The sequence below is a fragment of the Pan troglodytes genome, chromosome 16 (genome assembly GCF_028858775.2).
Source record: "Pan troglodytes isolate AG18354 chromosome 16, NHGRI_mPanTro3-v2.0_pri, whole genome shotgun sequence".
Lineage (NCBI taxonomy): Eukaryota > Metazoa > Chordata > Mammalia > Primates > Hominidae > Pan > Pan troglodytes.
In genome coordinates, this window is record NC_072414.2 from 58754739 (window position 1) to 58781696 (window position 26958).

At 51.8% G+C, this 26958-nt stretch overlaps 1 protein-coding gene across 1 annotated transcript in view; it reads left to right on the forward strand.

Annotated features, from left to right (window-relative positions):
• The window catches only part of SMAD6 (SMAD family member 6), a 79432-nt gene extending 58568 nt beyond the window's left edge, over positions 1-20864 (forward strand). Inside the window, exon 4 of the mRNA XM_523105.9 lies at positions 19875-20864. Coding sequence (XP_523105.4) covers positions 19875-20413 — 539 coding nt within the window. The 3' untranslated portion in view covers positions 20414-20864. The remainder of the gene's footprint in view (positions 1-19874) is intronic.
• The last annotated feature ends 6094 nt before the right edge of the window (positions 20865-26958 follow it).

Sequence of the window (26958 nt, forward strand, 5' to 3'; positions counted from 1 at the left end):
AAACACTGCCTCTTTAACCCTTTTATTTTTCAGTTGAGGAAGCTGGAACTCAGATGGGGCGTCTGGATTGCCACAAGGTCCAGTGAGCCTGAGAGCTGGGAAAACCCCTCTCTGGACTCTTACCTGGTCTGTGGCTTCTGTCACTTCCTAGCACTGTCCCTGTCCCTCCTGCCCCACCCCCAGCCTCAGAATCTCTAGCAGCCCCGTACAATGGAAGGGGTTGCGAACGGGTGTGCAGAGACTTTCTGGAAACCAAGCTCTGCTCTCAGACTTCCTGTGTCTTACAATGTTATCTTCAGAATAGGAAACTTTGCCCCATTTTTGCAACGCACATCCTTTGCCTGAGAGTTGGTGGTGGTGCTGGCCAGCCAGGGCGGGTCACTTTGCAGGCACAGGCAGGGAGTTGTTCCGACAGCGATGCGAGGAAGGACTCTCTCCCTTCTACCCACAAGAACAAATAAACAGACCATTTTGCAAAAATAATTCATGTTGGCTGGACTCACCAGGATTATTTGTCTCCGTTCCTTGGGCCTGGTGGTATCTAGGACGGGGGGCCCTTCCTCCGAGGCAGCAGCCCTAGCTATAAGGCCCTACCCTCCTGGATGACCTTGGATGAGTGATCTCTGCTCTCTGGGCCTTAGTTCCCTCTTCTGTAAAGGGAGGAAGTCAGGCTGAATGATCTCTAGCCCAGACATTCCCAAGGAATCCTTTAGATTCCCCTGGCTTCCTCCACGTTTCTTTGAAATACACACGCCCTTGCTGCTAGACGGTACATTCCACGGCACCCTGTATTCAGAGCTTTTACCAACCCAAGAGTGGCATGCCCACCTCACCCCATGACATTCACATGGTCCACTGGGGTGGTGTGTGGATTCCCCAGACACCAGAGTCCATTTTGAATTGGGAGCAAGGAAGTGACGCTCAGAACTCCCAGGCTGCGGCGTCTTCAGGCTTGCAGTCAGCTTAGCCCTAGGCGACTGCTCACCTCCTGCAGGCCAGCAGCAAAGAATGTTTGTGTTCTTCTTCCAGTCTGAAGGAGGGCTATTTTGATGTGAGAGAAAAAAATAATGCGTGTATAGCCCACTAAAGAACTTGGAACTGACCAGAAGGAAGGAATGATGTTTACAAAAACAAGAGTCTCCCTGATTTCCTTGGACTCCCCCGTTATTTTCTCCTCACTTCCACCTCCAGTGCCTCCCTCGCCGCACCATCAATCATTCCTCTGGTATGCCTGCGTGGGTGCATCCTTGCACACAGTAGGCGCTTAGCAAGCGGGTGAGAGGGGCCCTGTCTCCCAAGGAAACACCTCTCTGGCATCTCAGTGGCACTTCTGCTGGCTGAAACCCAAACCCACAATGAGTGGTTCTTGAAAACATCCTACCCACTCTTTCCCCTCAGGGAATTTGCTTCCAGGGTTTCTGGGTGGAGCTCCCTGTGTTCAAGGCCTGGGCAGCCCTCCGTGGTGGGCTGGGAGCACTGTCGGGAGGGGGCACTTTGGGGGAGGCAGAGGTGGTCAGACTCCAGCAAGAAGGACCTGCTGGAAGTGGTTCTTGGTGGGTCTTCACAAATAAGTGAGTTGGTCTGCCTGTTTTAGAGTAAATGCCATGAGAGGAAAGAGGGCTGAACTCAGTGGATGCTCAGATTCCAGACATATAGATAAAGAATCCCTTCCATCAACTGTACCGTTGATTAAGGGTCAGCTTCAGAACCCATGGTGTCTGTGGCAGAATGTCCATCTGGTGGTAGGATGCTTGCACAGTGCCAAGCCCCAACTGTGGTGTTTTTGTTGGTCTTACAATAGCAATTTTTGAAGCCCAAGGGGAAGATGCAGAGGAGTTGGTAGAGGGAGAGAGAAAAAGGAGTTCACCAATATACCTGGCTTCCCTGTCCCAAAGGAGGAGTTGTCCCCAAAGGACACAGCAGAGAGGTCCCTGCCAGTCTTGGGATCCCCTTCTGAGGCTGCTTCCTTCACGCAGTGGGTACAGTCAGGGTCTTGCTGAACCAGAAGATGTCCAAAGTGCCCTCAAGGCAAGCAGCAGCAGGGACCCCTTGCACAGTGGGCTCAGTGAGATCTGCTGAGCACCTCCAGAACTAGGAGATGGAAGGTGGAGGGGAAAAGAGCAATCTTCCAGTCTGGTGGCCAGGCCTGACTCCCTGCCCAAGGTCAGCATGCCACTTGGAGGGGCTCTGCACTCCTCAGGGGTCCTCAGGCTGGTGGGCTGCAGGGTAGCGCCAGGACAGGGGCACCCTGGGGAGACTGGCGGCTCTGGGTCTCCCTGGCGTGGCTCCAGCCCCCACGTGCCCAGAGACACAGGCAGTTGCTCCTGACTTGGTGCCCTTGGGGACTGGCCCAGCCGGAACCTGCCATTCTCTCGTCAGTGCCGCCTCCCCGACTTGGCAGGGCCGTCTTCTTGAGCTGGAGCAGCCCTCGGTATTTCCAGCTTGGCCCCCTGCCCACCTCTCTGGGGCCTTGCAGTCTGTCCCTCTCGGGCCAGGACCGACGCACCCTCTCCACGCGATGGCTTCACAGCCTCGCCCGGGGCCTCTTCCTGCCACTCCACACTCCCCAGCTTATCTGGGGCCCCTCACCTCTGTCCTCCCCAGGGTTGAAAATGCTGCTTCCTCCCAGGGAGAGAACCTGGGGCCCAGCTAACATGTAAATCACCAAGGAAGCCACAAACAGGCTGTCCTTGGTTTACCTACTGCAGTTAACGCCTGAGGGGTTTCCACACAGGGGTGGGGCCCCACCCTGCCCATTTGGAAAAGCCCGGGTTGGCAGAGCCCCCTGGCCAAACGCCCTAGGCAACGCTGCTTCTCGAAGATGGGCATGGAGATAACTGGGTGGCATGTTGGCATGCCAGAGCCAAGGGCTGCCACTCCTTCCTGGGCAGCCACTGACTACCAGAGCAGGGCTGAGGCGCCTCGGCCATCCACGGGACTTCCCTTCCAGATACACAGAGAAAGAACGCTGACAGCTCAGGGGCTCCTCACCAGTTCAGGCTGAGTGAGTGGTGGGTGATTGGAAAGGATACTGTCTAAGAAACCAGGTTTTGTGATTTCCAAATACTGTAGACTGTGATACTAACTGGATAATATTTCCCATTAGAGGTCATGCAGAGATCTGCTTTCGAGAGCAGATAAGAGCGATTTGTAATTGGTATGCCAGTTGTTTATACAGTGCTAATAGGATAAACAGTTCTCCTGAACCTTATTTATATTTTGCATTTGTTTATCAAAACTTTTTTTTTTTTACTTCGACCCAGCTGCTTTCGGAATTATTACAAACTCTGGATTTATGAGTCCTAATTAATGGTACTTTATTGTATGTGCACAATAATTTATCTTGGTGGGATGCGTGCTTTATCCGAAAGCCTCAGTATTTAGGGAAGGGAAGCCAAGAGACAAAAGCGTCCCTTCCTCCCTAGAGTATATGAAGATATGGGGCCAAGTCATCTGTCTTGTCACATCAAAAGCAGATATAACATGGAATGCAGAAAGCATGAGATTTAAAGATCTTTCCTAGACTATATATCCTAAGGTGCTGAGTCCTTGGAACTCACAGTTGACAGCTCGGTGGATACTGTGGGTAAGGTTGACATACTGTAAGCTGTGTATGGGCCCAGAGGAGGGAAATGACCAAAAGGATACGAGGATACTCGATGGCATTTACCACGTAAGTGTTTGTCCTTGCTATGATAGGTTGCTGCCATCATTTTTGTCCTTCTTTGATCTCACGGCTTCATTTTGTCTTCCATCCAGCTAGCAGCAAAGGTTCAGCATTGTTGCTGACATCAAGTACCCATTCTAACTTGTAACTTAAAAGGAGGGAAAGACCTTTATTACTTTTAGGAATTAAAGACATTGCTCAGATTCCACCCCTGGGTTTCATCGCCATAGGGCTCCATTTCACGCCAAGGCTGGTCCCCTTGTTTCTCGGGGTGTTTGTCCATGCAAAGGCCTCCCGAAAACTTGACCCAGCAAAGAGGGATCACACTCCCATCCTCTCCCTCACCACCCCTGAAGATGCTTGAATGACTTTAATAAGGCTGAGTTGCAGCCCTCACCCGTTATCCCCACTACCCCAGTCACCTGGCACTTTCCTTCAGCCAGCGAGGAGAAAGCGAGTGGATGAGGTGAGAAGCAGCACCTGCTGTGGCTCAGGCTCAGGACTTCTTTTTTTTTTTTGAGACAGAGTCTGGCTCTGTCGCCCAGGCTGGAGTGCAGTGGCGCAATCTGGCTCACTGCAACCTCCGCCTCCTGGGTTCAAGTGATTCTCCTGCCTCAGCCTCCCGAGCAGCTGGGACTACAGGTGCCCGCCACCATGCCCGGCTACTTTTTTGTATTTTTAATAGAGACGGGGTTTCACCATGTTAGCCAGGATGGTCTCTATCTCCTGACCTCGTGATCTGCCTGCCTTGGCCTCCCAAAATGTTGGCATTACAGGCGTGAGCCACCATGCCTGGCCAGGATTGCTTCTTAACTTTAAGTCTTGGTGTATCCCTTTCCAGCTAGTAAGAATTACCAGAGGGGAGAGCTCATTGATTTCACTGATTACTCCCTTCCTACACAAACACACAGACCACTGCCTTACTTGATGGGGGAAGATCTCCCCATTTCACAGACAAGAGAAACCGAGTCGCATTGTGGCTTTATGATGATGGGGGCATGCAGGTTGGGTTGGTGCTATGGGATAGAGTTGGGAAAAGCGACTTCTGGGTATTCGGGTTTTCTGCTGTTATTTTTAACTCTGGTGTTAGACGTCCTTTCTTGCAGCAGTAGCCACAACACAGGGCTGGGATGTTGTGCGACACTTGATGTAACTCAAAAGTCCCGGCCTGCAAGTTCCCCATTGAGGAGGAAGTGGTTAGGTGGCCAGGAATGCAACCTGCGCCTCCCAGATTAATTAATAATTGAGAGCTGGCCCCCAGCCAGACGGAGCTGAGAGAGATACAGTGAACAAAGAGTGGTTAACTACAGTGGGGGAAGGAAAAGTTTGACTTTGCCTGTGGCTAAAAGGGAAATTCACAATGGCCATGATTTATGGGCTGAATTACTCAGGATCCTCCTTAGTGGGCATGTGCTCTAGGAATGCAGACGCTGGCGGCCTGCAGGGCCATTTGTGCCCATAGGGAAGGGAGGTGGAAGGGATGGGGGGCAGGGGGCAGGCGCCAGCCTCGTAGAGGAGGTGCGAGTCACACCCGTGGGAGATGTCAGGGAGAGAGGGACTGTGCTGACTGCCTGTTGGAACTAGGTACAGGCTAGAAGTTGAGCACCGTCCAGGACGCACTCTGTGAAGAAAAATGGTGGCAGGAAGAATGGCTGAGGGTCTGGCTGCCCTGGGTTTGGATTGGGGCTTGTCAGCTGTGTGACTTAGGCTGGGGGTTTAACCTCCCTGAGCCTTCATTTCCTCCTCTGTAAAATGATACCTGCCTCCTAGGATTGTTCTCAGCATTAAATGAGATGGGATATGTGGACATAGATGCTCAGTAGCCACTGGATTCCCACAGGAGACCCAGTGAGAACAGAGGGTGTCTGAAGCAACCTAAACAGGGTCCCTATTAGTGAATCTGTGCCAATGTTTGCTGGGCCCATGCATGTAAGTTGCCTGCTGGGTAGACCCCAGCAAGGCTTCTGTGTGATTCAGGAAAGGCACCCCCTCCTCTCACCTATCACACAGGTCCCTGTAGCTGCAAACAGCCCTCCGGAGGGGGAAACAGTTCTAGAAGGCACTTGGGCATTGCCATCATCGAGTTCAGCCCAGATATCTCCCTGGGACTCTTGTCTTTTCTAGAAGAAATCCAGAATTATGAACTGGATCATGGAAAACATGGCATGCCCATATTCACTGAAAAGTTAACCTTGGCAATAGAAGACCAAATAGAAGCCGGCTGACAGTTGTGATCACTGCCCTCATGTTATTGCTGTGTTGGTGTTAGTCACACAGTGTGTGCTCTTATCCAGACACAGGCTAAAGAATTACTCTGAGAAATATGAAACTCTTACTGAGATAATGATTCAACTTCTTCAAGATGCTGGGTGGGAGGCAGTGGCATTGGAAGGAGCATCTGATCCTGCTTTGTCATTAACCTTGTGGGCCGTGGGGTAGTCACCAAACCTCTGTGAGCTTTATATTCCATAAGCTAAAACAAGGTCATTTATGAATGGGCTTGTAGATTTGGGAAACCTTCCACAGTTCAAAAGAACATCCCACCATCACCATCAATGAGGATAGAACTGCCTTCTTGGCATGGGCTGTGGGAACCAAGCTTGGCCTCCTTCTGCCTTGGAAACCAGTCTTGGACTTGGGATAGAGGTGTGGGTCCTGGGGTCTCTGTGGGGCTGTGTCTGCCTATTAGCCTGGTGGGATGGATATACTGGTTGGCTCCCTCCCTCCTTTGCACCCTTCACCCCTGATCATTGTAACAAGCCAGTTCTTTCCTGGCAGCTTGGGAGCTTGGGCATGGATGCGTCAAGCAGCTTCAACTTGCCTGCACAGTAGCACAGTCACAGAGAATAGACGGGTGGCCATGGCAGAGCCATGTACTTCTGCCAAGCCGGTAGGGCATTTTGCAACATTTTTGTTGGGAACGCTTAAGTCTCATGTTACTGCATTCTGTGCAGCAAATATTAGTATTTAATTGTGGATTAATAATCTCTCTAGTCAATATTAGCTTTTTGTTAATTATAAAGCATTCCGGTTTGTTCCAGAAACACACAAGAATGATCGAGGCAATCCTCACTTTAAGAAAATTCAGTATATAGGCCTCTGCGTTCACCAGAGAGGTGTGGATCATGTATTTTTGTATAACAAAAGGCTATTTTAAAGGAAAGGATTTAATGCAGGAATTATTATCTAATGTCCCACCTTTGTACTTTTAATTTTGGAGTGATTATCCCAAGCTGCATCTTTTTTTTTTTTTTTTTTTTTTTTTGGAGACAGGGTCTTGTTCTGTTGCCCAGGCTGGAGTGCAGTGGTGCCACCACGGTTCACTGCAGCCTCGGCTTCCGGGGCTCAAGCAATCCTCCCACCTCAACCTCTAGAGTAGCTGGGGGACTACAGGGGCATGCCATCATGTCTGGATAATTTTTTATTTTTTTGTAGAGATGGGGACTTGCTATGTTGCCAGGGCACATCTTGAACTCCTGGGCGCAAGTGAACCTCTCACCTTGGCCTCCCAGAGTGCTGGGATTCTAGGCATGAGCCACCATATCCAGCCTACATCTTTAGTGTAAATCGAGGCAGGTATATTTGATTTGCAAAGGTCACCTGATTCTGTCTAGTTGGTAAATTAACAACCAACTGGTGTTAGATATGAAGCTTACATTTGAGAGCTTTGCAAATAAGAAAACCAGCTTATCCACCCATTCTTTGGCTCTTCCATTCAAAGCTATGTTCCCTGTTCCATTTACTTTCATAGACTTAGCAAGCCAGAGAAATTAAATCCACCCCCATGGCCAGGTAAGATGACTTGTAGGCTTTAGGCGATTTTATTTTATTTCATTTTATTTCGAGCCACTGAAACAAGGCTCACACATAGTAAGCTCATTTGCCATTCTGTTAACCAGGCTGCATCAGGAGGATCAGCAAATGGGGACAATGGTTCTCCTCGCCTACCTAACATCCTTACCTCTGAGCATCAGTAGTACTCTCTGTTAAATGGCAACAATATTGCCACAGTGCCTTTTTCAAACCTGGGGCTGGGTTTGAAAGGAGGCAGATGACTTTTCAAAAGCCCTTCCAGCCTTTGAGTTTTTATATTCAGCTCTGCATTGCCGAGAGCACCTCTGTTAGGCAACATAGTACCAGGTCCTTGGGGAGGAGAGGGGAGATCAAGCCAGCTGAATCCCAGGCCAGCCTGCTGGTGGATGAATTGGATGGAGACACGTACCCTTCTGTTGACAGCATAAATTTGAGTGTCACAGAAGAGGGGTGTGTGATTCAGACCCAGGGGCTGAGGAAGGCTTTCCAAAGGAAGTGACAGTGGTGTCTGGATGGTTAAGCAAGTTTCTGACAAGTATTAGGGAATGGGGAAAGAAACTCATGGTCATCGAGTGCCGGGTACTGTTGTCAAGCCCTTCTCGAAAACCCCTTAACCTGTGAGTTAGGTAATCACCTAGAGGAAACCAGCCCCTGGCAGGGCCGACTCCGCGGGTGTTGGATGTGTGGGGTAACTGAGGGCTGCTGCTCAGCAGAGGTCTCTGCTTAACTTAATGCTGTGCTTTCACCATCTTGAATATCTTCCTAATTTTGGGACAAGGGGCCCTGCGTTTTCATTTTTCACTGGGCCCTCAAAAGTAGGTAGCTGGTCCTGGTTCTCAGAGATGTGGTCACCTGCCCACGGTAACATAGCTGTGAAGATTTGCACCAGTTCACCTCTCCATGATCTGTAGTCTCAGGAAGCATTCCAGATCAAGAGAGTGGATGGATGAAATTCACACTGGGTGGGGTGTTCAAAGCCCAGGGAGCTAAGCGGCCTGGTGGCAGGAGATGGTGAGGCCAAGGATTTGAGGGAGCTGGGCTGTGGGTACCTTACCTGGTTACCCCCTGGGACATTTCTACACCAGTGTGGGTGCCTGTTCCTGAGAGCTGAGACAGGCTAATTGAGGGCAATTTTTAGGTACTTTGCTTTTATGGCTTTATATTAGGTCCAAGAAGAAGTTTAAGGCAGGAGGTTTGCCAATAAAACACATTGTATTTGGGAAATAAAAGACAATTAGAGGTGCCTCAAGTTCTCTCAGCTCTGGGAACCTGCAAGATGAAGAATGTGCCCAAAGAAGGGCTTTTTTTCTTTTTTTGAGATGGAGTCTTGCTCTGTTGCCCAGTGTGCAGTGGCGCAATCTTGGCTCACTACAACCTCTACCTCCCGGGTTCAAGCGATTCTCCTGCCTCAGCCTCCCAAGTAGCTGGGATTACAGGCATCCGCCACCACGCCCAGCTGATTTTTGTATTTTTAGTAGAGACAGGGTTTCACCATGTTGGCCAGGCTGGTTTCGAACTCCTGACCTCAGGCAATCCACCTGCCTTGGCCTCCCAAAGTGCTGGGATTGCAGCCGTGAGCCACTGCGCCCGGCCGAGAAGGGCTTTCTTGAAGCCTACCATCATCTGCTACAAACTAGCATCCCTGCACCTCTGATGCACGCCCAGGCTGTCCCTATCTGAACCCCCAAAGGGCCAATTTTGTCTCTGTGGTCTCAGATTAACCAGGGACTTCAGGATTGGGTTCAGTTGGTGAACTTGGGCATTTAATGCCTGAGATGAGAACTCAGGCCCAGCCTGATGTAAGAACCAGCGCGGCCTGATGTAAGGCCGGTGCGGGCACTGGTTTATATGTGATCCCAGCAGTTTGGCCATAAGCAGTGCAGACCCATGGAGCTGGGAGGATTTGGGGGCCCCTTCCCATTTCACAACTGCCACCTGGGGACAGAGGTACCCAGCTTCATTGTCTTGCACACTGTTATTTTAGAACCTTTCCAGGGGCAATAATGAAAGCAAGGCTTTCCCACCCCAGGTGGTCTCTGAGTAAGAAAACAAACAAACACACTCCAGAGTCTGACTTTATGATAAAACAAAAGAGGACTTGGAATGGGAGCAAAGTTCAGAGGCTTTGTTACAGAAACTGGTTCCTTCTCAAAACGTGGGCTGATTTTATAATCTGCTTATCTTGCCCTGGCTCTCCCTTTCCACCCTCCTTCCCTCCAGGACACAGGGAACCAGAGTTCCCCCACCTGGGCTCCTTTCCTCCCCAAGGGCCTGAGGGGGTTCCCTGCCTTGCTTGCCAGGTGGTCTTCTCCTTTTCAGGCTTAAGTAGTTGCAGTTTCTTTTAAGAGGGCAGCACCACTGTTTCTGGCACAGAGTCTGATGGATGAGTCCTCTGATGGAGGAGACAGCTCTACCACCAGCCTCCGTGTGGCTCTTCGAAGCTATAGCTGCCTGCGGAGAGTGTAGTGAAGGGAGCTTGTACCACAGAGCCCCGGGACCTGGAGAGAAAAGCCATGCTGTCTGGGCCCAGGGAACCTGGAACAGTCTTAGCGGGTGGGAGACGATCTCTTCGGCATGGCCAGACGGGTGAGCTGCAGGTGGAGGGCAGGTAGAGGCGTGCTGATGGGAGTGGGGCCTCCGGTTTCATCCTCTGGTGGGTCCCCTTGCCCGTTGGAGTGGTAAGGCCTAATAGCTCCTGGGGAAACGGTCTATGGAGGAGACACTGAGCAGGTCTGTGTAGTAGGAGGACCTGGGTGAATAAAAAGCTTGTTTTGTGTCAGGGTTGCAAGATGAGTTCATCTGTTCAGGATTTGTTTGAATACTGCAAGAGATAAAAGAATGGAAACCTTACCCATCACAGCCCAGGCCGCCACTTTGTTCTGCCAGAGAGGTGGGGCCAAGCAGGCTGCAGTCAGGACGCTGAGGCTGAAAGAAAGGCATTTCTGCGGAGAAAAGCCTGCAGAAAACCCTTGGCCTCCAGAGAGCTGGGTACAGCCCAGCTAGGTGGCCACTGACAGGATACCCCAGATCACTCCTAAACCCCTCCTGCGACTGGGGTACTCTGAGGACCACCCAAGAGAGCTAAGGGAGCATATGAGGCAGCACCAAGGTGGGCTCAGGGTCGGGATTCCTGCGCTGCACTCTGACTTTGGGTCTGTCCTGAGGATGGGGATGATTCTGCCTCCTGGACTTGCACAGTTCAAAAAGGATCATGAATGAAGCGTGTAGAGCGCCTCCCACTTCCCTGGGACTAGCCAGGGCTAGCAGCCCTTTCCCAAGATCAATTATTATGATTGTAGCCCATCTACAAAATACTCATTTTTGTATTTTAGAAGGGTAGAATGCTTGAGTGTGGGGGAGAAACTACACTCAAAAGCCAAAAAGTGTGTTTCCAGGGCTGCATAGGGTACCAGAAATAGCTGTTAAGGTGTGATATTTGAAAAGCCCACCGCCCTCCTAGGAAGATGGGCAGCATGTCGTGGGGCAGTGTCATTAGCACTGTCACCTTCGAGGATCCCTCTTCACGTCCAGTGTTTGCAGAACCCCCACGTGGCTTGGAGTGGATGTGGCTAGCTTCTTATAGCATGGTCTCTGTGCCATTGCCCTGAAGTCTTCTGGGATTTTGCAGCCCACAGGTTGCAGCCACAGGAGTAATGCAAAGAGTCCACATCTCTAAGCCTAGATAGATGGAAGCTCAAATCCCAATTCTGCAGCTTCCTGGCTGAGAGGTTGGGGTATGTTTCCGGACTTTCAGGCCTCAGCTCCCTCATCTTAAGATGGGAGAATTAACATATGTTCAGGTAGTGCATTTAAAGGGTTTCAGACACTGCCTGGTATTTGGTAAAGGTTTCTTAAATGTGAGCTAGTTTATTATATTATTATCATGACTATTATTATTTCCCCTTGATTCTCAGCTCCACTGGCACATATTATGTTTGCAGGTGTTACTACTGAATATGAATACCCTTATGAACTATACAGGCTGAGTCAATCTATCATATAATTTATATACACATGTAGATAAGGCTGCCTGATAGTAATAATATTAGTAATCATAATAGCTGTTAACTTATGCAATGCCTATTTTGAGCCAGGCATTATTTGACACACTTGAAATTAATCCCAGCACTCTGATGAAGTAACCACTGATTGCATCCCTGTGTTACAGGTTAGGAAACTGAGGCCTAAAAGGGTGAAGTCACTCGTCCAAGATTTCACAGCTGCTGAGTGGCAGAGCTGGGATTCACATGCAGGCACCTTTGCTCCCTAGTCCATGCTTTTAACCCTGTGCAGGAGACATCCTGGTCCCAGCTGTGTCGCTCATTTCCACTGTGACCTTGGCAAGTCACTTCACCTCTCTGAGCCTGTTTTTGCGCCTTGGCCATGTGGACGGCATGTTCCTCAGTCTCCCTCCTCCTGGTTCTGTCATGCTGCCCTCCTGTTCCCATCACACTCCCTGTCTTAGGGGCATCCCTCCACCCCCAGCCGACTAGCTGAGCGGCTGTCTGGAGGGTGGTGGCCAATGTAGAGACCAGCCGCCAAAAGAGCCCCTGAAGTGGGCCCTGTGCAGGCAGGCTGCGGTGGTGGCCAGACCGCCCGTGATGTAATGACCGATTAGGAACTTCCCCTTGGAAGCCCGGCTTCCTCTAGGAGCCAAAGGTGCTGGAGCTGAGGTGGGGGGTGGGGAGGGGTGGGTGGGAGCGAGTAAGAGGAAACTCCTGTCAGCTGGGCCCAGCTTTTGGAAAGAGTTCAGCAGAGAGGCTCGTTCTAAGCTGTTGACCATTAACATGGCCCTGTACACATTCCTTGTCTGCTTTTACTGCCGGAGCCCGGTGGATAAAGAACTGGTCTTCCCCTCCCTTCACAAAGAAAAGAAAAAGAGCCTCTAATTAATGCTGCATCTCTAGACTTGCTGCAAAACCTGAAGCCATTTCTGCAGCTTAAAATGACAAAGGAGAGTTAAGTGGAAACTCCTTTTTCCCTCTAAGTTTGATAACAAAAACTACTTATCTAATGGGCAAACAAGGCTTTAAAAGGGGTGTTAGGTTAACCAGATGCAGGGCCACGTAATTACTCCCAGGCCTGGGAGCCACAGATGAAAAGCTGCCGGTTGGACTGGAACTTGAAGCCACAGGCATGACACGGGACAGAAGAAAGGAGTTTTCCAGGAAGGCAGGAGGCCTCAGTGCAGCCCCGTGCAAAGGGGATTGGAAAAGCCAGCCCTGGGCCCCTTTTCAGCTCTGCCACCAACTTGCTGGGTGACCCTGGGCAAGTCACTTAACTTCTCTGGGCTTCTGAGACTTTGAGTATCTCTTCTTCGCTCTCGGTAGGGTCTGGGCCTGTCTGCCCTTGTTTCAGGCCCATCAATGAGGGGCTGAGCAGGCCCTTTTGGTCCAGCCCTGGGAGAGCCAGGGAGGTTGCTATGGCCCAGGTGGGTGTGAAGCAGCAGCAAAGACTTGGAAGGTGAAGGAGTAGGGACCGCCTGCTCCCCTGCTGACCTAGACCCCTGAAGACCCAGAGGACTCGGGCTGAGCCTCCCACGGATGCCCTGAACCTTTGAGTCTAAGCTGGGCACAACGCTGGTTCCTTCAGGGGTGGCTGAGTCCAAGGCAGTCTGGCCAAAAGGAAAGCGGGGAGCCTGAGGAAAGCAGGCTGCAGTTTATGCTCAGGCTCTTGGAGCATGCAGCCCACGGGGGAGCACACAGGAACGTTCCTGCCCTTTGTTTTGACAGAGAACTGCTGATTCGAAGAAGCGAAAAGGCTTTTCTTGGGATTTCAGCACTCCCCGCCTCCCTCAGACTGCAGTCAGCTCCCTTGGTGCCCCTGCACCCCCAAAAAATTACATGTTGGGCTCGCAGCACCCTCCCTGGGCAGAGAGGCGTAGAGAAAAGAATGCCAGCCATCAGAGGGGCTGATTTCTGTGCAGGGGAGAAGGCCTATTGTTGGGACCAGTCACCACCTCCTCCTCGGCGCAGACAGCCACCACCCTCTGGTGGCAGGAATGTGGGTGCCACCGGGAGGGAACAGGGCTTGTCCCCTGGGCCACTGTGGAGCCCTGCTGGGGCCACTCTAGGACAGCCACAGGACATTGCCACTTTCTTCTTTTTAATTTTTTCAAGGTATCATACCTAAAATGAAATCCACCGTTCTTTAAGTATCCAGGGTGTGGCTTTTTACAGCACAGATGCCCAAGTTCCCATGGTTCCACTCAAGAAATAAGATATTTCCATCATGCTGGAAAGTTCTCTTGTGCCTCTTCCCAGCTGTTCTCCCTCTCCCCAGGGGTAACCACTATTCTGATTTATTTTATTTTATTTTATTTTATTTTATTTTATTCTTTGAGACGGAGTTTCGCTCTTGTTGCCCAGGCTGGAGTGCAGTGGTGCAATCTTGGCTCACTGCAGCGTCCGCCTCCTGGGTTCCAGCGATTCTCTGCCTCAGCCTCCCGAATAGTTGGGATTAAGGCGCCCGCCACCACACCCGGGTGATTTTTTTGTATTTTTAATAGAGATGGGGTTCTGCCATGTTGGCCAGGCTGGTCTCAAACTCCTGACCTCAGATGATCCACCCACCTCAGCCTCCCAAAGTGCTGAGATTACAGGCATGAGCCACCATGCCTGGCCACTGTTCTGATTTACATTGCCGTAGATTAGTTTGCCTTTTCAAGAGTTTTGTCTTGGTGGAAACACACCGCGAACCCTCTGTCTGGCCTCTTGTGCTCAATGGGATGCCCTTCAGATTCATGCACCTTGTTGCAGGTTTCGGTAGCTTGTTCCTTTTTCTTGGTGAGTAGTGTTCCATTGGCTGGATGTGCCTAGTTTTTGTTTATTGGTTTTCTGTTGATAGATATCTGAGCTGGTTTCTGGGTTTGGGTGGTTAGGACTAGAGCTGCTAGTCCTAGCAACATTAACTAAATCATGGAAATTTAGAGCTGGGGAGAGTAATGATCTCATTGTTCGGATGGGAAGACTGAGGCCAGAGGAGGGAGATGACCTGCTGGATCAGGGCCAGGAGGCAGGACTCCTCCCAGGCTAGTGCCACTCTGCCAGATCCACCCCAGACACAGCTCCTCTCCTCCTCCCCCTGGAACCCTCCCAGCAGGACCCAGAGTCTGGCTGGGAACTAGGCCAGGCCCTGAGCAGGGGGTAGTGAGCGGGAGTTTCGGTCAGAGCTCGGTCATCTTTGATGTTGTTCACTCGTGTCTGACTCCCTGGTATTTATTTGCAATTAAAGAGCTGGTTCCTAATTAGGCTGATGGCCGTGGGAGATGGCGGTACCACAGCCTAGGAGCCACGAGGAGAAAAAGATCCTTCTGTAAGAGACTGTCCCCTCACCTGAGTGGCAGCCCAGGCTTGTGACTGAGAGGCACAGGGGGAGGGGGCTGTGCAGCTGTGGGAAGTACAGAGTGGGGACCATGGGTTAGGGGGTGCCCACCTTCTCACTCATAGTGTTGCAGAGCATGTCAGCTTGTGTTGGACACACCGCATGAAATCTGAATGCACGTATGTGTGTGAGAGAATGGAGCTAAAGCAGGGCTCATTCTAACACCTCTTTCACCACAGGTGCCAGGCTAGGGGCTAACCCCTAACATTTGTAAAGTGCTTTGCGGTTTGCAAAGGGCCTTGTCATCCACAGTCCTATTGAGACCTTCCATGGCGGTGACCCTGGGCCATGACCCCCAACCCCACTAAAGATCCCTGGCCTCTGAAGGGTAAGGCCAACACTGGAGCCCGTAAACAAGGCACCTCCTTCCTTCTGCACCCACTTGATTTTGCCAGAGTTTCCAGAAAATTCAGAGATGGACTGTGGTGAGTGGGGTACTTAATTATTGAATCAGTCCTTTTACAAATACAGAGACTGAGGCTTGGAGACGTTTAGCAGTTTATCGATGGCCACATATCCAGTCAGTGGTGGCAGCCTTAGGTCATTCTCACTGTGAAACCTTTTGGACCATGCGGCATGGATTAGAGTAGAATTCTGGGCTCTCAAGTTCTGGCCCTAGGTCTGCCACCTGCTGCTGTGTGTAGTTGGGCAAGTCCCTCGACGCCCCCCAGGATGCTGTCTTTGGGGCACCAGATTATTAGACTCCATTAGGGGTCCCAACAGGCCAGTCTCAGGACCAAGTTTTCATTGGTCCATGGTGACAGAAATAAAAATAAGTTAGAAAATAAGTCTGTACATGGCAAAATAAAGCAGTGGTGGTCTGGGTGAGCAGTGGCTCATGCCTGTAATTCCAACACTTTGGGAGACCAAGACAGGCAGATTGCTTGAGCCCAGGAGTTTGAGACCACCCTGGGTAACATGGCAAAACCCGGTGGTGTGTGCCTCTAATGCCAACTACTTGGGAAGCTGAGGAGGGAAAATCGCTTGAGCCTGGGAGGTCGAGGCCGCAGTGAGCCATGACTGCACCACAGTACTTCTGCCTGAGTGACAGAGTGAGACCATTGCTCAAACAAAAACAAAAACGAAGCAGCGGTCGCCCTGTGTCATTCCCAACTCCCCTGTTAAAAACGTGTTGGTTTGTGGAAGCCTGAAGTGTTGGGTCTCACTGGATAAGATAATGTCAGCGGATACTCGAGCTCTGACGCCCTGGGACTGAGAGTTGAGTGGGGACAGGGAGGCTGAGTGGGTGGCTTACCCTCTGGATCAGACAAGAGACCCCAGTTTTTGCCCACCACCCTTCAGTGCCCTAGGGCCTGAGCCCAGCAGCCTACCTGCTGGGCAGGATTCCCTGTGGGGTGTGGGGTGGGGGCAATGTCTAGGCACTGGGACATATTTTATTTCCTGTCCCCTTCCCTTTTATTAGGTTGGTGCAAAAGTAATTGAGGCAGGAGGGTCACTTGAGCCCAGGAGTTTAAGCCCAAACTGGGCAACAAAGCAAGACCTCATCTCTACAAAAAAGCTTTTGAAAATTAGCTGGGCCTGATGATGTACATCGTAGTCCCAGCTATTCAGGAAGCTAAGACAGGAGGATTGCTTGAGCCCAAGGAATATATGCAGCCCTGGGATAGATGGAGACCCACCCCACCCCTTACCAGTCAGAGAGTGTAGACCAACTGGGGGGCACTGACCAGGAGCGCAGACACCTGTTAAGGCCAAGGGAGGGGCTGCAGTTCAGGTGCCCCAGGAAGGAGAGGTCAGAGAGGGCTTCCCAGAGCGGCAGTCTGTCTCCCTGAATTTGGGAGACATGGCCAGGAGCGCAGGCCTGATGAGGTGTAACCCAGTCTTTTCAACCAAGGAAGCCGCAGGGGATGGGGCCTGGCTTAAGCCCAGGGTGTCCCTCAGCTGGATGGCTGGGGCAGGCAAGGCCTGAAGGCGGCTCTATGGGTTCATCCCCAGTCATAGGGTACCATAAGGTGCACTGGGGCTAGGCTGGGGACATGAGTTTTGACTGGGGGGATGGAAGGAGTTTGGCCTGGCTGGGGTGGGGGGAACTGAGAGGAGGGGGATAGGAAGTCCCACCTGTCCTTGAATTGAAAAACTTTCTTTTCTTTTCTTTTTTTTTTTTTTTTTTTTTTTGAGACAAGGTCTCACTCTGTCATCCAGATTGGAATGCAGTAGCACAATGACTGTTCCCGGTAGCTTCAATCTTGGGCTCAAGCAATCCTCCTGTCTCAGCTTCCCAAGTAGCTGGGACTACAGATGTACACCATCATGCCCACCTAATTTTTAAAAGTTTTTTTAGAGATGAGGTCTTGCATTGTTGCCCGTGCTGGGCTTAAACTCCTGAGCTCAAATGAGCCTCCTGCCTCAGCCTCCCAGAGTTCCCAGCCAGAAACCTTTTGGAAGCTGGGAAAGAGAAAGTCGCTTCCCCCGCCCGCTGTGCCCCTGTCCTTCCCCAGCTAGACTCTCCCTTTTTTCCATGGGTGGGGTAGAGCTGTCACTCTGTGGCTGGGCAGCTGTCTCAGAGTCTTGTCTGTGAAGAGGTGCAGCAGTGACCTCTCCCTCAGTGAGACAGTAAATGAGTCCTCCAAGAGTGGGGATAGTGACACCTCAGCTTGTAAACAGTAACCTCTAGGGCTCATGGACCATGAGAGCAGTCATGCTTACAGATAGGGAAACTGAGGCTTAGGGAGGGAGAGGGACTTGCTCAGTGTGCAGGTTTTAGGAAGGAGCCAGGACAGAACTCTCTCTGGAGTGTGGAGAAGAGCTCCCCTCTAGAGTGTGGCCTAGCACCAAGGCAGCCCCAGCATTCACTGGTGTATACCCTGGGCCTCAGTTTCCTAACCTGTGGAATGGGCTGCTAGCAGAGGTGAGACGAGGCTGTTGTGAAGAACGGGCCCAGCTCGTAGAAGGCACTCATGGATGCCGTTGCCCGTCCTGTCTCCCAGCATACTCCAGGCGTCGCTTCTTTGCATCCCCACCTTGCTGTGCCTGACACACTCGTGGAATTCTTGTTGGTTGGTGGGCAGTGTGGGTGCTGAAGTTTCGTGGCTAGGCTGGCATGGTGCTGCTTTTCTGGCCCTTGGGGACTCCCAGACCTGTGCCAGGTAGATGGCTGGGGAGAGGGGCACTGGAGTGGGGTGGCTGGAGCTCAGAGTCTGGCTGTTCCCAGCTGCCCACCTGCTGGGACTGGCCTGATGCTTGCAGCCTGGTGACCTCCCAAGGGCTTGAGCTGTCTCTGTCACTATTGCCCGCTGGCTAAGGGGCAGTTCTGTCGAGGGCAGGATGCAGGACCTCTTCCTCCTCTCCTGACCATCAGCTGGAAGCATCAGAGGCCTCGCTGGAGACTCTGAGGCAAAATGATCCAAGCTGCGGGCTGGTGTGAGGACTTGGATTACCCCCCAGCAGACTTGGGGACCTGTGTCTGGGACCTCAGTGCCAGGCCCAGGGCAAGGGGCACACTCATGAAACCTGTATCCAGCCCAAAGCCACAGCTGAGCAGTCAGCCTCCAGGAGGCCCCTGAGGCAGACAGCCTCCTGCTGGGTGGCTGGGCGGGCCTCCCAGTGTGTAAGGGGATGTCAGGGGCCCTGCCACCCTGTTCTTCTGGGGCTTCTAGGCAGGGGCAAGACCAAGGCAAAGGCGGCCAGAGCTGGCCTCACTCAGGCTCCCAGGTGAAGCTGTTAGAAGTGTTGTCCTCTGGGATTTGGTTGGACTTTGATCCGTTTTCCTCAGAAAAACAGCCATGAAGTGCTTTGCTTTGCTCTGTCAAGCCTCCAGCAGAACGCCTCCCTCTGCACAGGCCCAGGCCAGAGACCTGTGTGGAAGCAGGCATGGCAGGCAAATCACGTCACCTCACTGGGCAGTTATAGGTGCCTGCCTGCTTCTCAGAGCTGTGAGCTCAAAGGAAAGGCCAGATGTCAGAATCTGAGAAGCTGGCCACATGAGAGCAGGGAGCACCCTGGCCTGTGTTGGTCTGAACTTTGGTCTCAGAAAATTGTTAAACTCCTCCAGACACACAGATGGCCCGAGTCAGAGTGACAAGGGATTTCAGTAACATCTTAGCTACCCCTTTGCTATACAGTGGGGAAACTGAGGCCCAGAGAGGAGCAGCACACACCTTCGATTGCTGGGCAGCTCCAGAGCCCTTAAGGAGCCATTTTCTTTGTCATTTAGGGACCCTCAGCTCCTCTGCCATGCAGAAGTAGCTGCAGTTCTGGTACAAACCTGCATTTCCTGCCAAGAAAGCCAACTCAGGTGGGCGGTACCAGGAGGCTAAGGCTGAGGCAGGGAGCAGTCAAGCAGTCATATTTATAACAAGGCCACCACAGGAATCCCACTGCTCCAGGCCGGAAGGGATCCTGGGGGCAACTCCTCCCACCCCCAGCCCGCCTCCCCGTGCTTGAGTCCTCTAATGTGATTTCAACCTCCCCCACCATCCCCCAATAGCCTAACCCTACTCTGTCAGGTTGAGACTTGGACTAGTGGGTTCAAATTCTGGCGGGGTGCCCTCCTCTGTAGAACGAGGAGAAGGTGGCGTCCTTGCAGAGTGATCGTGAGGACCAAGTGAGTCCTGTGTGCTGTGAAGAGTAAGAAGTACAGTGCTCCACGCCGGGTCCGTGATGGTTGCTCCACAGTCAGCCCCTCCTTTGGGGGTGTGCAGGCAGTTGTCTGTCTCTCCTGCTAGCATGAAGAGGCAGGGGCAGGGTGTGCAGGGTTCATGTCTGCGTCCGCAGCACCAAGCACACAACAGGTGCTCTCTGGCTTGCACTCTGTGGCTCATAACCTTTGTTTTCTCCTTTGTGTGAGTTTGTGTGTGTGTGAAAGAGATGTCCCGTTGTGCGCCATATTTCCTGAGGACAACCTGGCACACAGTCGGTGCCCACATGACTGCTGAATGCTGGAAACCTTACCCAGCTCCCACTGTGCAGACAGCAGTGCCCACCTCCGCTCCTCGGTGCCTCCCACCTCCCCACCCAGAATAACGCGGCGGTCCCTGTGCTTGTCCCGCAGACGCCAGCATGTCTCCGGACGCCACCAAGCCGAGCCACTGGTGCAGCGTGGCGTACTGGGAGCACCGGACGCGCGTGGGCCGCCTCTATGCGGTGTACGACCAGGCCGTCAGCATCTTCTACGACCTACCTCAGGGCAGCGGCTTCTGCCTGGGCCAGCTCAACCTGGAGCAGCGCAGCGAGTCGGTGCGGCGAACGCGCAGCAAGATCGGCTTCGGCATCCTGCTCAGCAAGGAGCCCGACGGCGTGTGGGCCTACAACCGCGGCGAGCACCCCATCTTCGTCAACTCCCCGACGCTGGACGCGCCCGGCGGCCGCGCCCTGGTCGTGCGCAAGGTGCCCCCCGGCTACTCCATCAAGGTGTTCGACTTCGAGCGCTCGGGCCTGCAGCACGCGCCCGAGCCCGACGCCGCCGACGGCCCCTACGACCCCAACAGCGTCCGCATCAGCTTCGCCAAGGGCTGGGGGCCCTGCTACTCCCGGCAGTTCATCACCTCCTGCCCCTGCTGGCTGGAGATCCTCCTCAACAACCCCAGATAGTGGCGGCCCCGGCGGGAGGGGCGGGTGGGAGGCCGCGGCCACCGCCACCTGCCGGCCTCGAGAGGGGCCGATGCCCAGAGACACAGCCCCCACGGACAAAACCCCCCAGATATCATCTACCTAGATTTAATATAAAGTTTTATATATTATATGGAAATATATATTATACTTGTAATTATGGAGTCATTTTTACAATGTAATTATTTATGTATGGTGCAATGTGTGTATATGGACAAAACAAGAAAGATGCACTTTGGCTTATAATTCTTTCAATACAGATATATTTTCTTTCTCTTCCTCCTTCCTCTTCCTTACTTTTTATATATATATAAAGAAAATGATACAGCAGAGCTAGGTGGAAAAGCCTGGGTTTGGTGTATGGTTTTTGAGATATTAATGCCCAGACAAAAAGCTAATACCAGTCACTCGATAATAAAGTATTCGCATTATAGTTTTTTTTAAACTGTCTTCTTTTTACAAAGAGGGGCAGGTAGGGCTTCAGCGGATTTCTGACCCATCATGTACCTTGAAACTTGACCTCAGTTTTCAAGTTTTACTTTTATTGGATAAAGATAGAACAAATTGAAAAGGGAGGAAAGTCACATTTACTCTTAAGTAAACCAGAGAAAGTTGTGTTGTTCCTTCCTGCCCATGGCTATGGGGTGTCCAGTGGATAGGGATGGCGGTGGAGAAGGGGAGAATACACTGGCCATTTATCCTGGACAAGCTCTTGCAGTCTGATGGAGGAGGTTCATGCCCTAGCCTAGAAAGGCCCAGGTCCATGCCCCCCATCTTTGAGTTATGAGCAAGCTAAAAGAAGACACTATTTCTCACCATTTTGTGGAAATGGCCTGGGGAACAAAGACTGAAATGGGCCTTGAGCCCACCTGCTACCTTGCAGAACCACCTTGAGCCCCATAGATCTTTTTAGGACCTCCACAGGCTATTTCCCACCCCCCAGGCAAAAATAGCTCAGAATCTGCCCATCCAGGGCTGTATTAATGATTTATGTAAAGGCAGATGGTTTATTTCTACTTTGTAAAAGGGAAAAGTTGAGGTTCTGGAAGGATAAATGATTTGCTCATGAGACAAAATCAAGGTTAGAAGTTACATGGAATTGTAGGACAAGAGCCATATCATTAGATCAGCTTTCTGAAGAATATTCTCAAAAAAAGAAAGTCTCCTTGGCCAGATAACTAAGAGGAATGTTGCATTGTATATCTTTTTTCTTGGAGATTTATATTAAGTGCTCTGAGAAGTCCTGTGTATTATCTCTTGCTGCATAATAAATTATCCCCAAACTTAGCAGCTTAAAATAACTAACATTTATTATCTCCCACAGTTTCTGCAGATCAGGAATCTGGGAGCAGCTTAGCCAAGTGGTTCTGGCTCGGGGTCTCTGGTGAGGTTGCCATCAAGCTGTTGGCCAGGGCAGCAGTCATCTGAGTCTTGACTGGGTCTGGGGGACCTGCTCCAAGCTCGCTCATGTAGCTGCTGGCAGGAGCCCTCAGTTCCCTGCCATGTGGGCATCTCCACTGGACTACTTACAACATGGCTTCCCCAGAGCAAATGATCCAAAAGAGCAAGGGTGAAGTTGCTGGGGTTTTTTTCTTTCTTTCTTTCTTTTTTTTTTTTTTTTTGAGACAGGGTCTTACTGTGTCACCCAGGCTGGAATGCAGTGGCCCCATCATGACTCACTGCAGCCTCAAACTCCCTGGGCTCAGGTGATCCTCCTGCATCAGCCCCTGAGTAGCTGGGACTACAGGTGCACACCATCATGTCTGGCTAAGTTTTGTATTTTTGGTAGAGATGAGATTTCACCATGTTGCCTAGGCTGGTCTTGAAATCCTGAGCTCAAATGATCCTCCCACTTCGGCCCCACAAAGTGTTGTGATTATAGACGTGAGCCACCATGCCCAACCTAAGCTGCTGTCTTCTGTAACTAGATCTCAGTAGTGACATACCATCGCTTCTGCCATACTTATTGGTCATACAAACCATCTCTGTTACAATGTGGGAGGGACTACACAAGGACATGAATACCAGGAGACAGGAATCATGGCCACCACATCCTCCAAGAAGAAAAACCATTTAACTTTGTTTCCCAAAGTTATTTACGAATAGACTGTCCCCACTCCTGTAATTCTGTCCTCATACCGAGGCATGCCAGTGCTTCTGGGCTGACCACAGCTGGCCATGCCAGGGTGCTGTGCACTGAGGCCCTGGCCTGAAGACACTCAGCAGAGATGGCTGTCTCACTGGAATAGTCAGAGAGCTCTTGTTGTAGGGGCAGGACGGGAGGCACCTCAGGCTCACAGGCAGTTTGTGGGTGCACAGCCAAAAGGAATAAGCAACCACTCCGTGGGAGTGCCGAGGAGGAGTAATCGGGAGGCCTCCTAGGAGGCTCAGTGCCTTGACCTCCGGTCCTCACAGGACAAATGAGCTGGAAGCTGGCAGGCTAAGGGTGGCAGAGGGTACAGGAGCAAAGAGTTTGGGGGTGGCAGAGACCATGAAGCAGGAGGGGAGTTTCCAGACACTCGTGCTCTGGAGCCAGGCTGCCCGAGTTCAAATCCCAGTTCTGCCACTCAGAGTGACTTCAGTGACTTAATAACTTCTTTACATGCTTTGGTGTTCCCATCTGTAAGATGGGAATAAGATTGTCCCCACCTCAGAACTAGGTACGAATTGGGAGAGTGAAGCACGCCACGCACTACCTGGTCTGTCACCAGGACACAGCTGCCATTATTCACACAGGGCCAGGGCTGGAAAGGGCTGGGCAGCCCTCAAACACCAAGTTGAGGAGCTGGGGTGATCTTCAGGGGGCAGTGGGGAAAGTGGGCTGCTTCTCAGTGGGCCAGGGAGACGAGCAGACCTGGGCAGCTTAAGGATCATTGCTGGGTCCCCTGAGCCCTGAACCCATCCTGGCTCCCCTTGAGCCTGGTACCTACCAATGCCAGTCTCCTAAGAGGGGCTTCTTGCCATTAGAGGAAGCAGCCAGTCACCCTGCAATGCCTGGATGTGGAAGTGATCATTATAATCTGCCATCATCATGGGTTCACAGCCCCATTTTATTGGTGAGGAAACAGGCCCGGAGCAGAGAGGTGCTCATCTCAAGCCTGTAGTCAAGGAATGCTGGAGTGTGACCCAGGTTTCCTGCCCCCTACCCTAGAGACTATTGCATGCAGATTGAAAGTTGACATCTTCTCCCTGTCTCTCAGATTCTCAGAGGGCGACCAGCCAGGCAGATGACATTGCTATTTATTTATTTTTTGAGACGGAGTCATGCTCTGTCGCCCAGGCTGGAGTGCAATGGTATGATCTCAGCTCTCTGCAACTTCTGCCTCCCAGGTTCAAGAATTCTCCCGCCTCAGCCTACCGAGTAGCTGGGATTACAGGCGCTCACCACCACACCTGGCTAATTTTTGTATTTTTAGTAGAGACAGGGTTTCACCATGTTATCCAGGCTGGTCTCGAACTCCTGACCTCAGGTGATCGGCCCACCTCGGCCTCCCAAAGTGCTGGGATTACAGGCATGAGCCACTGTGCCTGGCCGACATTTGCTTCTTAGAGCTAAGCCTCACTGGCCCCACCCTGGCCTTCAAGGAAAACTCTCCTAGTTCTGCTGCCAACCCAAACTCCTACACCCCTTCCCATTGCAACCCCCAGGCCCGAACTGAGCGTGGGAGTCCCCATGCCTCCCTACCCAGTCTGTTGCCCTGCACTGCTCAGGCCTTGGCCCTTCTGTCTGAACTCTGCAGGCTCATAGCAGGCTGCTCTGTGAGGATGTGCTTGGAGCAATGACTAGTGACACTAACTCACTGCCTGTGAGTCCTTACAGGTAAAGAAGCCGATGCTTACATTAATGGTCATTTGTCCAACCTCTCTGGAGGAAGGAACAAGCCCCCGTCTCAAATGCCAGTCTGGAGCTCTCCCCATACCCTGGTTGTGATTGGCTTTGCTGGAGTGGGCTTGTCCCTTGGGGGACAATATGCATGCCTGAAAGGCTGAATTCTGGGGACCCAGGGATCTCCTGGGTCCAAAGCTGAGGACTTTCCTGAGGTCCTCGGGTGGCCTCAAGTGTCAGGGAGAGGCCCTGTGGCTGCCTTCTCGGGGGTCTGAGAGTCCAGTTCCAACTCCTCAATTTACAAATGGGGAAACTGAGTTCTGGGAGTTGGCCTAGCTGCTGAGTTCAGCGGTGGCAGGACCTGCCGTCCTCCCTCCTCTCCTAGTCTTGTTGCTTCGCAGTAACTTTGTGGTTTCCCCTAGACCACCCAGGGATCTGGTGACTCAGGCTCCAATGGAGACACTTTCTAAACAAGTCCTGGGTCTCTGCAGAGTGCTGAGGGGAGCCTGGTCCCAGCAGGCCCTGGGAGCCAAGATTGATAGGACTTACTGCCCCCCAAATCCAAGGGATGCCCCAGGGGGATTTCTGCAATTGACTAGGTTTTTGGGGAAGGGTTAGTCCCCACGTTCTCCTCTCCCCTCTATTCCATACCCCACTCCGATCTCCAGCACCTCCCCTGCCTTAGTCTCTGGGTGTGTATGTTGAGGGTAGGAATGGAAGGGTTGACCTAAGGAATGAGAGGAACAGACGGGAAGAGAGAAGGGAACCTGGAGATTTTGGGTTCTTGTCTCAGATGAGAAAACCTGAGGCCTAGAGAGGGGTTGTGAGTGGCCCAAGGTCACACAGCATGCACACACATTATTCATCTCTGGGGACTTCCTGGTGCTCCAAACTTCCATAGTCCACTTCCTGCCCATCTGTCCCCTCTGGCAAACTCCCATCCCACACATTGCAAGAGGCATAAAAGCCCCAACTGCCTATGGCTGCAGCTGCCTTGTTCTAATCCCGACCCTGCCACTTAGCAGCTGTGTGACCTTGGGCAAGTGACTTGAGTTCTCTGTCTCAGTTTCCTCATCCGTAAAAGTGAGGAATAATAATATAAGAGTATCTACCTCCTAGGGTTGTTGGGAGGATTAGATGAACTCGTGCCTGTCAGGCACTCAGACCTGGCCTGTATTAAGCACTCATCAGGTGTTCACAGGTATGACTTGGGGGCCTGGAAGGCAGCTCAGGGAGGTGAGTAAAGGTTTGGTGTGGGGACTCCTCAAGTGTGAGGACTCAGATCCAGATCCCTGAACTTACTGGTGGCCTTGGGCAGTCACCTGACCTGTGTGAACCCGTTTCCTCAGCTGGGGAGTAGAATCAATGATCCGTGGTCACGTCCCTCCCCTAACAGCTGCTGCCCCTCTCCTGCCACTTCCAATCCATCCTCCACCCGCAGGGATGATCTGCACCCAAATCTGACCCGCTCCTCCTCCAAGTGCCAGGATGACTCCCTGTACCCTCAGGATGTAGACCTGCCTCTGAGAGTGGCCTGTGAGGCCCTGATGGAATGTGGTTCTGCCCCATCTCAAACCCAGACAACCCCCTTCAAACACCGCACTCCAGACTTCTCTCTCTGTCTGTCTGTGTCTTCCAGGCCTTTGCCCAAGTTGTCCCCTCCTCTCAATCATCTCCCAGCCTACCCCATCCAGTCTCTGACCACACCGCTGTCTACTCTTTCTTCCCCTGGAGACTCCTGAGAGCCAGAGATATCTCATATCCCACTGGCCCCCGTGGCCATGGGCCAGCCCAGTGGCGGATACAAAGGATGGACTCCCTGGATGTTTGTGGAATGAAAAGACCATGGAGGTAGTGGATGTGGGCGAGTTATATAAACTCTAAAGGACCAAGCATGCATGTAGAGGGGGTTATGTTTATTAGCATCATGTGTCTCCACGACAACCCCCAGCTGGCTTCTCCCTACAGGCCCCTAAGATCACCCACCCCTCCCCCACCTTCAGGCCCAGGCTCTGGGGGCTTATGGCCTGCAGCCTTATTCTACCCTCTTGAGAGTGTGGTGGCAAGAATTGCTGTTTGCATCTGTTAAAGTACAGGAGAAAAAAAAGAATTCCTGGTTTGTGGTGGGAGGTGGGCGGGGTGGGGGGACAATCCATTGGATGAATTAGAACCACAGACTCAGGGAACATCTGAACTGGGAAAGGCCTCAGAGTGTGTCTAGTGCCATGGCTATCCCTGAACTGAGGCCCAGAGAGGGCAGGGTGCTAACTAGGGTCACACAGCAAGGCAGTAGCAAAGGGAGGCCAATACATGACTTGAAGCTCCTTCCAGAGCCAGCCTCAGCAATGCAGCAAAGGCTTCTGGGAAGCCAGCATTGGCCTGAGCAAAGCAGTTGAGAGGCAAGAAGAGTTGGGGTGCAGATCATGTGTTTCATTTTGTTTTAATTGTGGTGAAATAGAGAGAGATAGATATATATCATAAAATTTCCCATTTTAACCATTTTTAAGTGAACAGTTCGGCAGCATTAAATACATTCATACTGTTGTGGAGTCATCACCTCCATCCATCTCCAGAACTTTTTCTATCTTCCCCATGTTTTTTACATTTTACTGTGGTAAAATATATATACCATAAATTTTGCCGTTTTAACCATTTTTAAGTGCACAGTCCTGTGGCATGAAGCATATTCTCATTGTTGCAT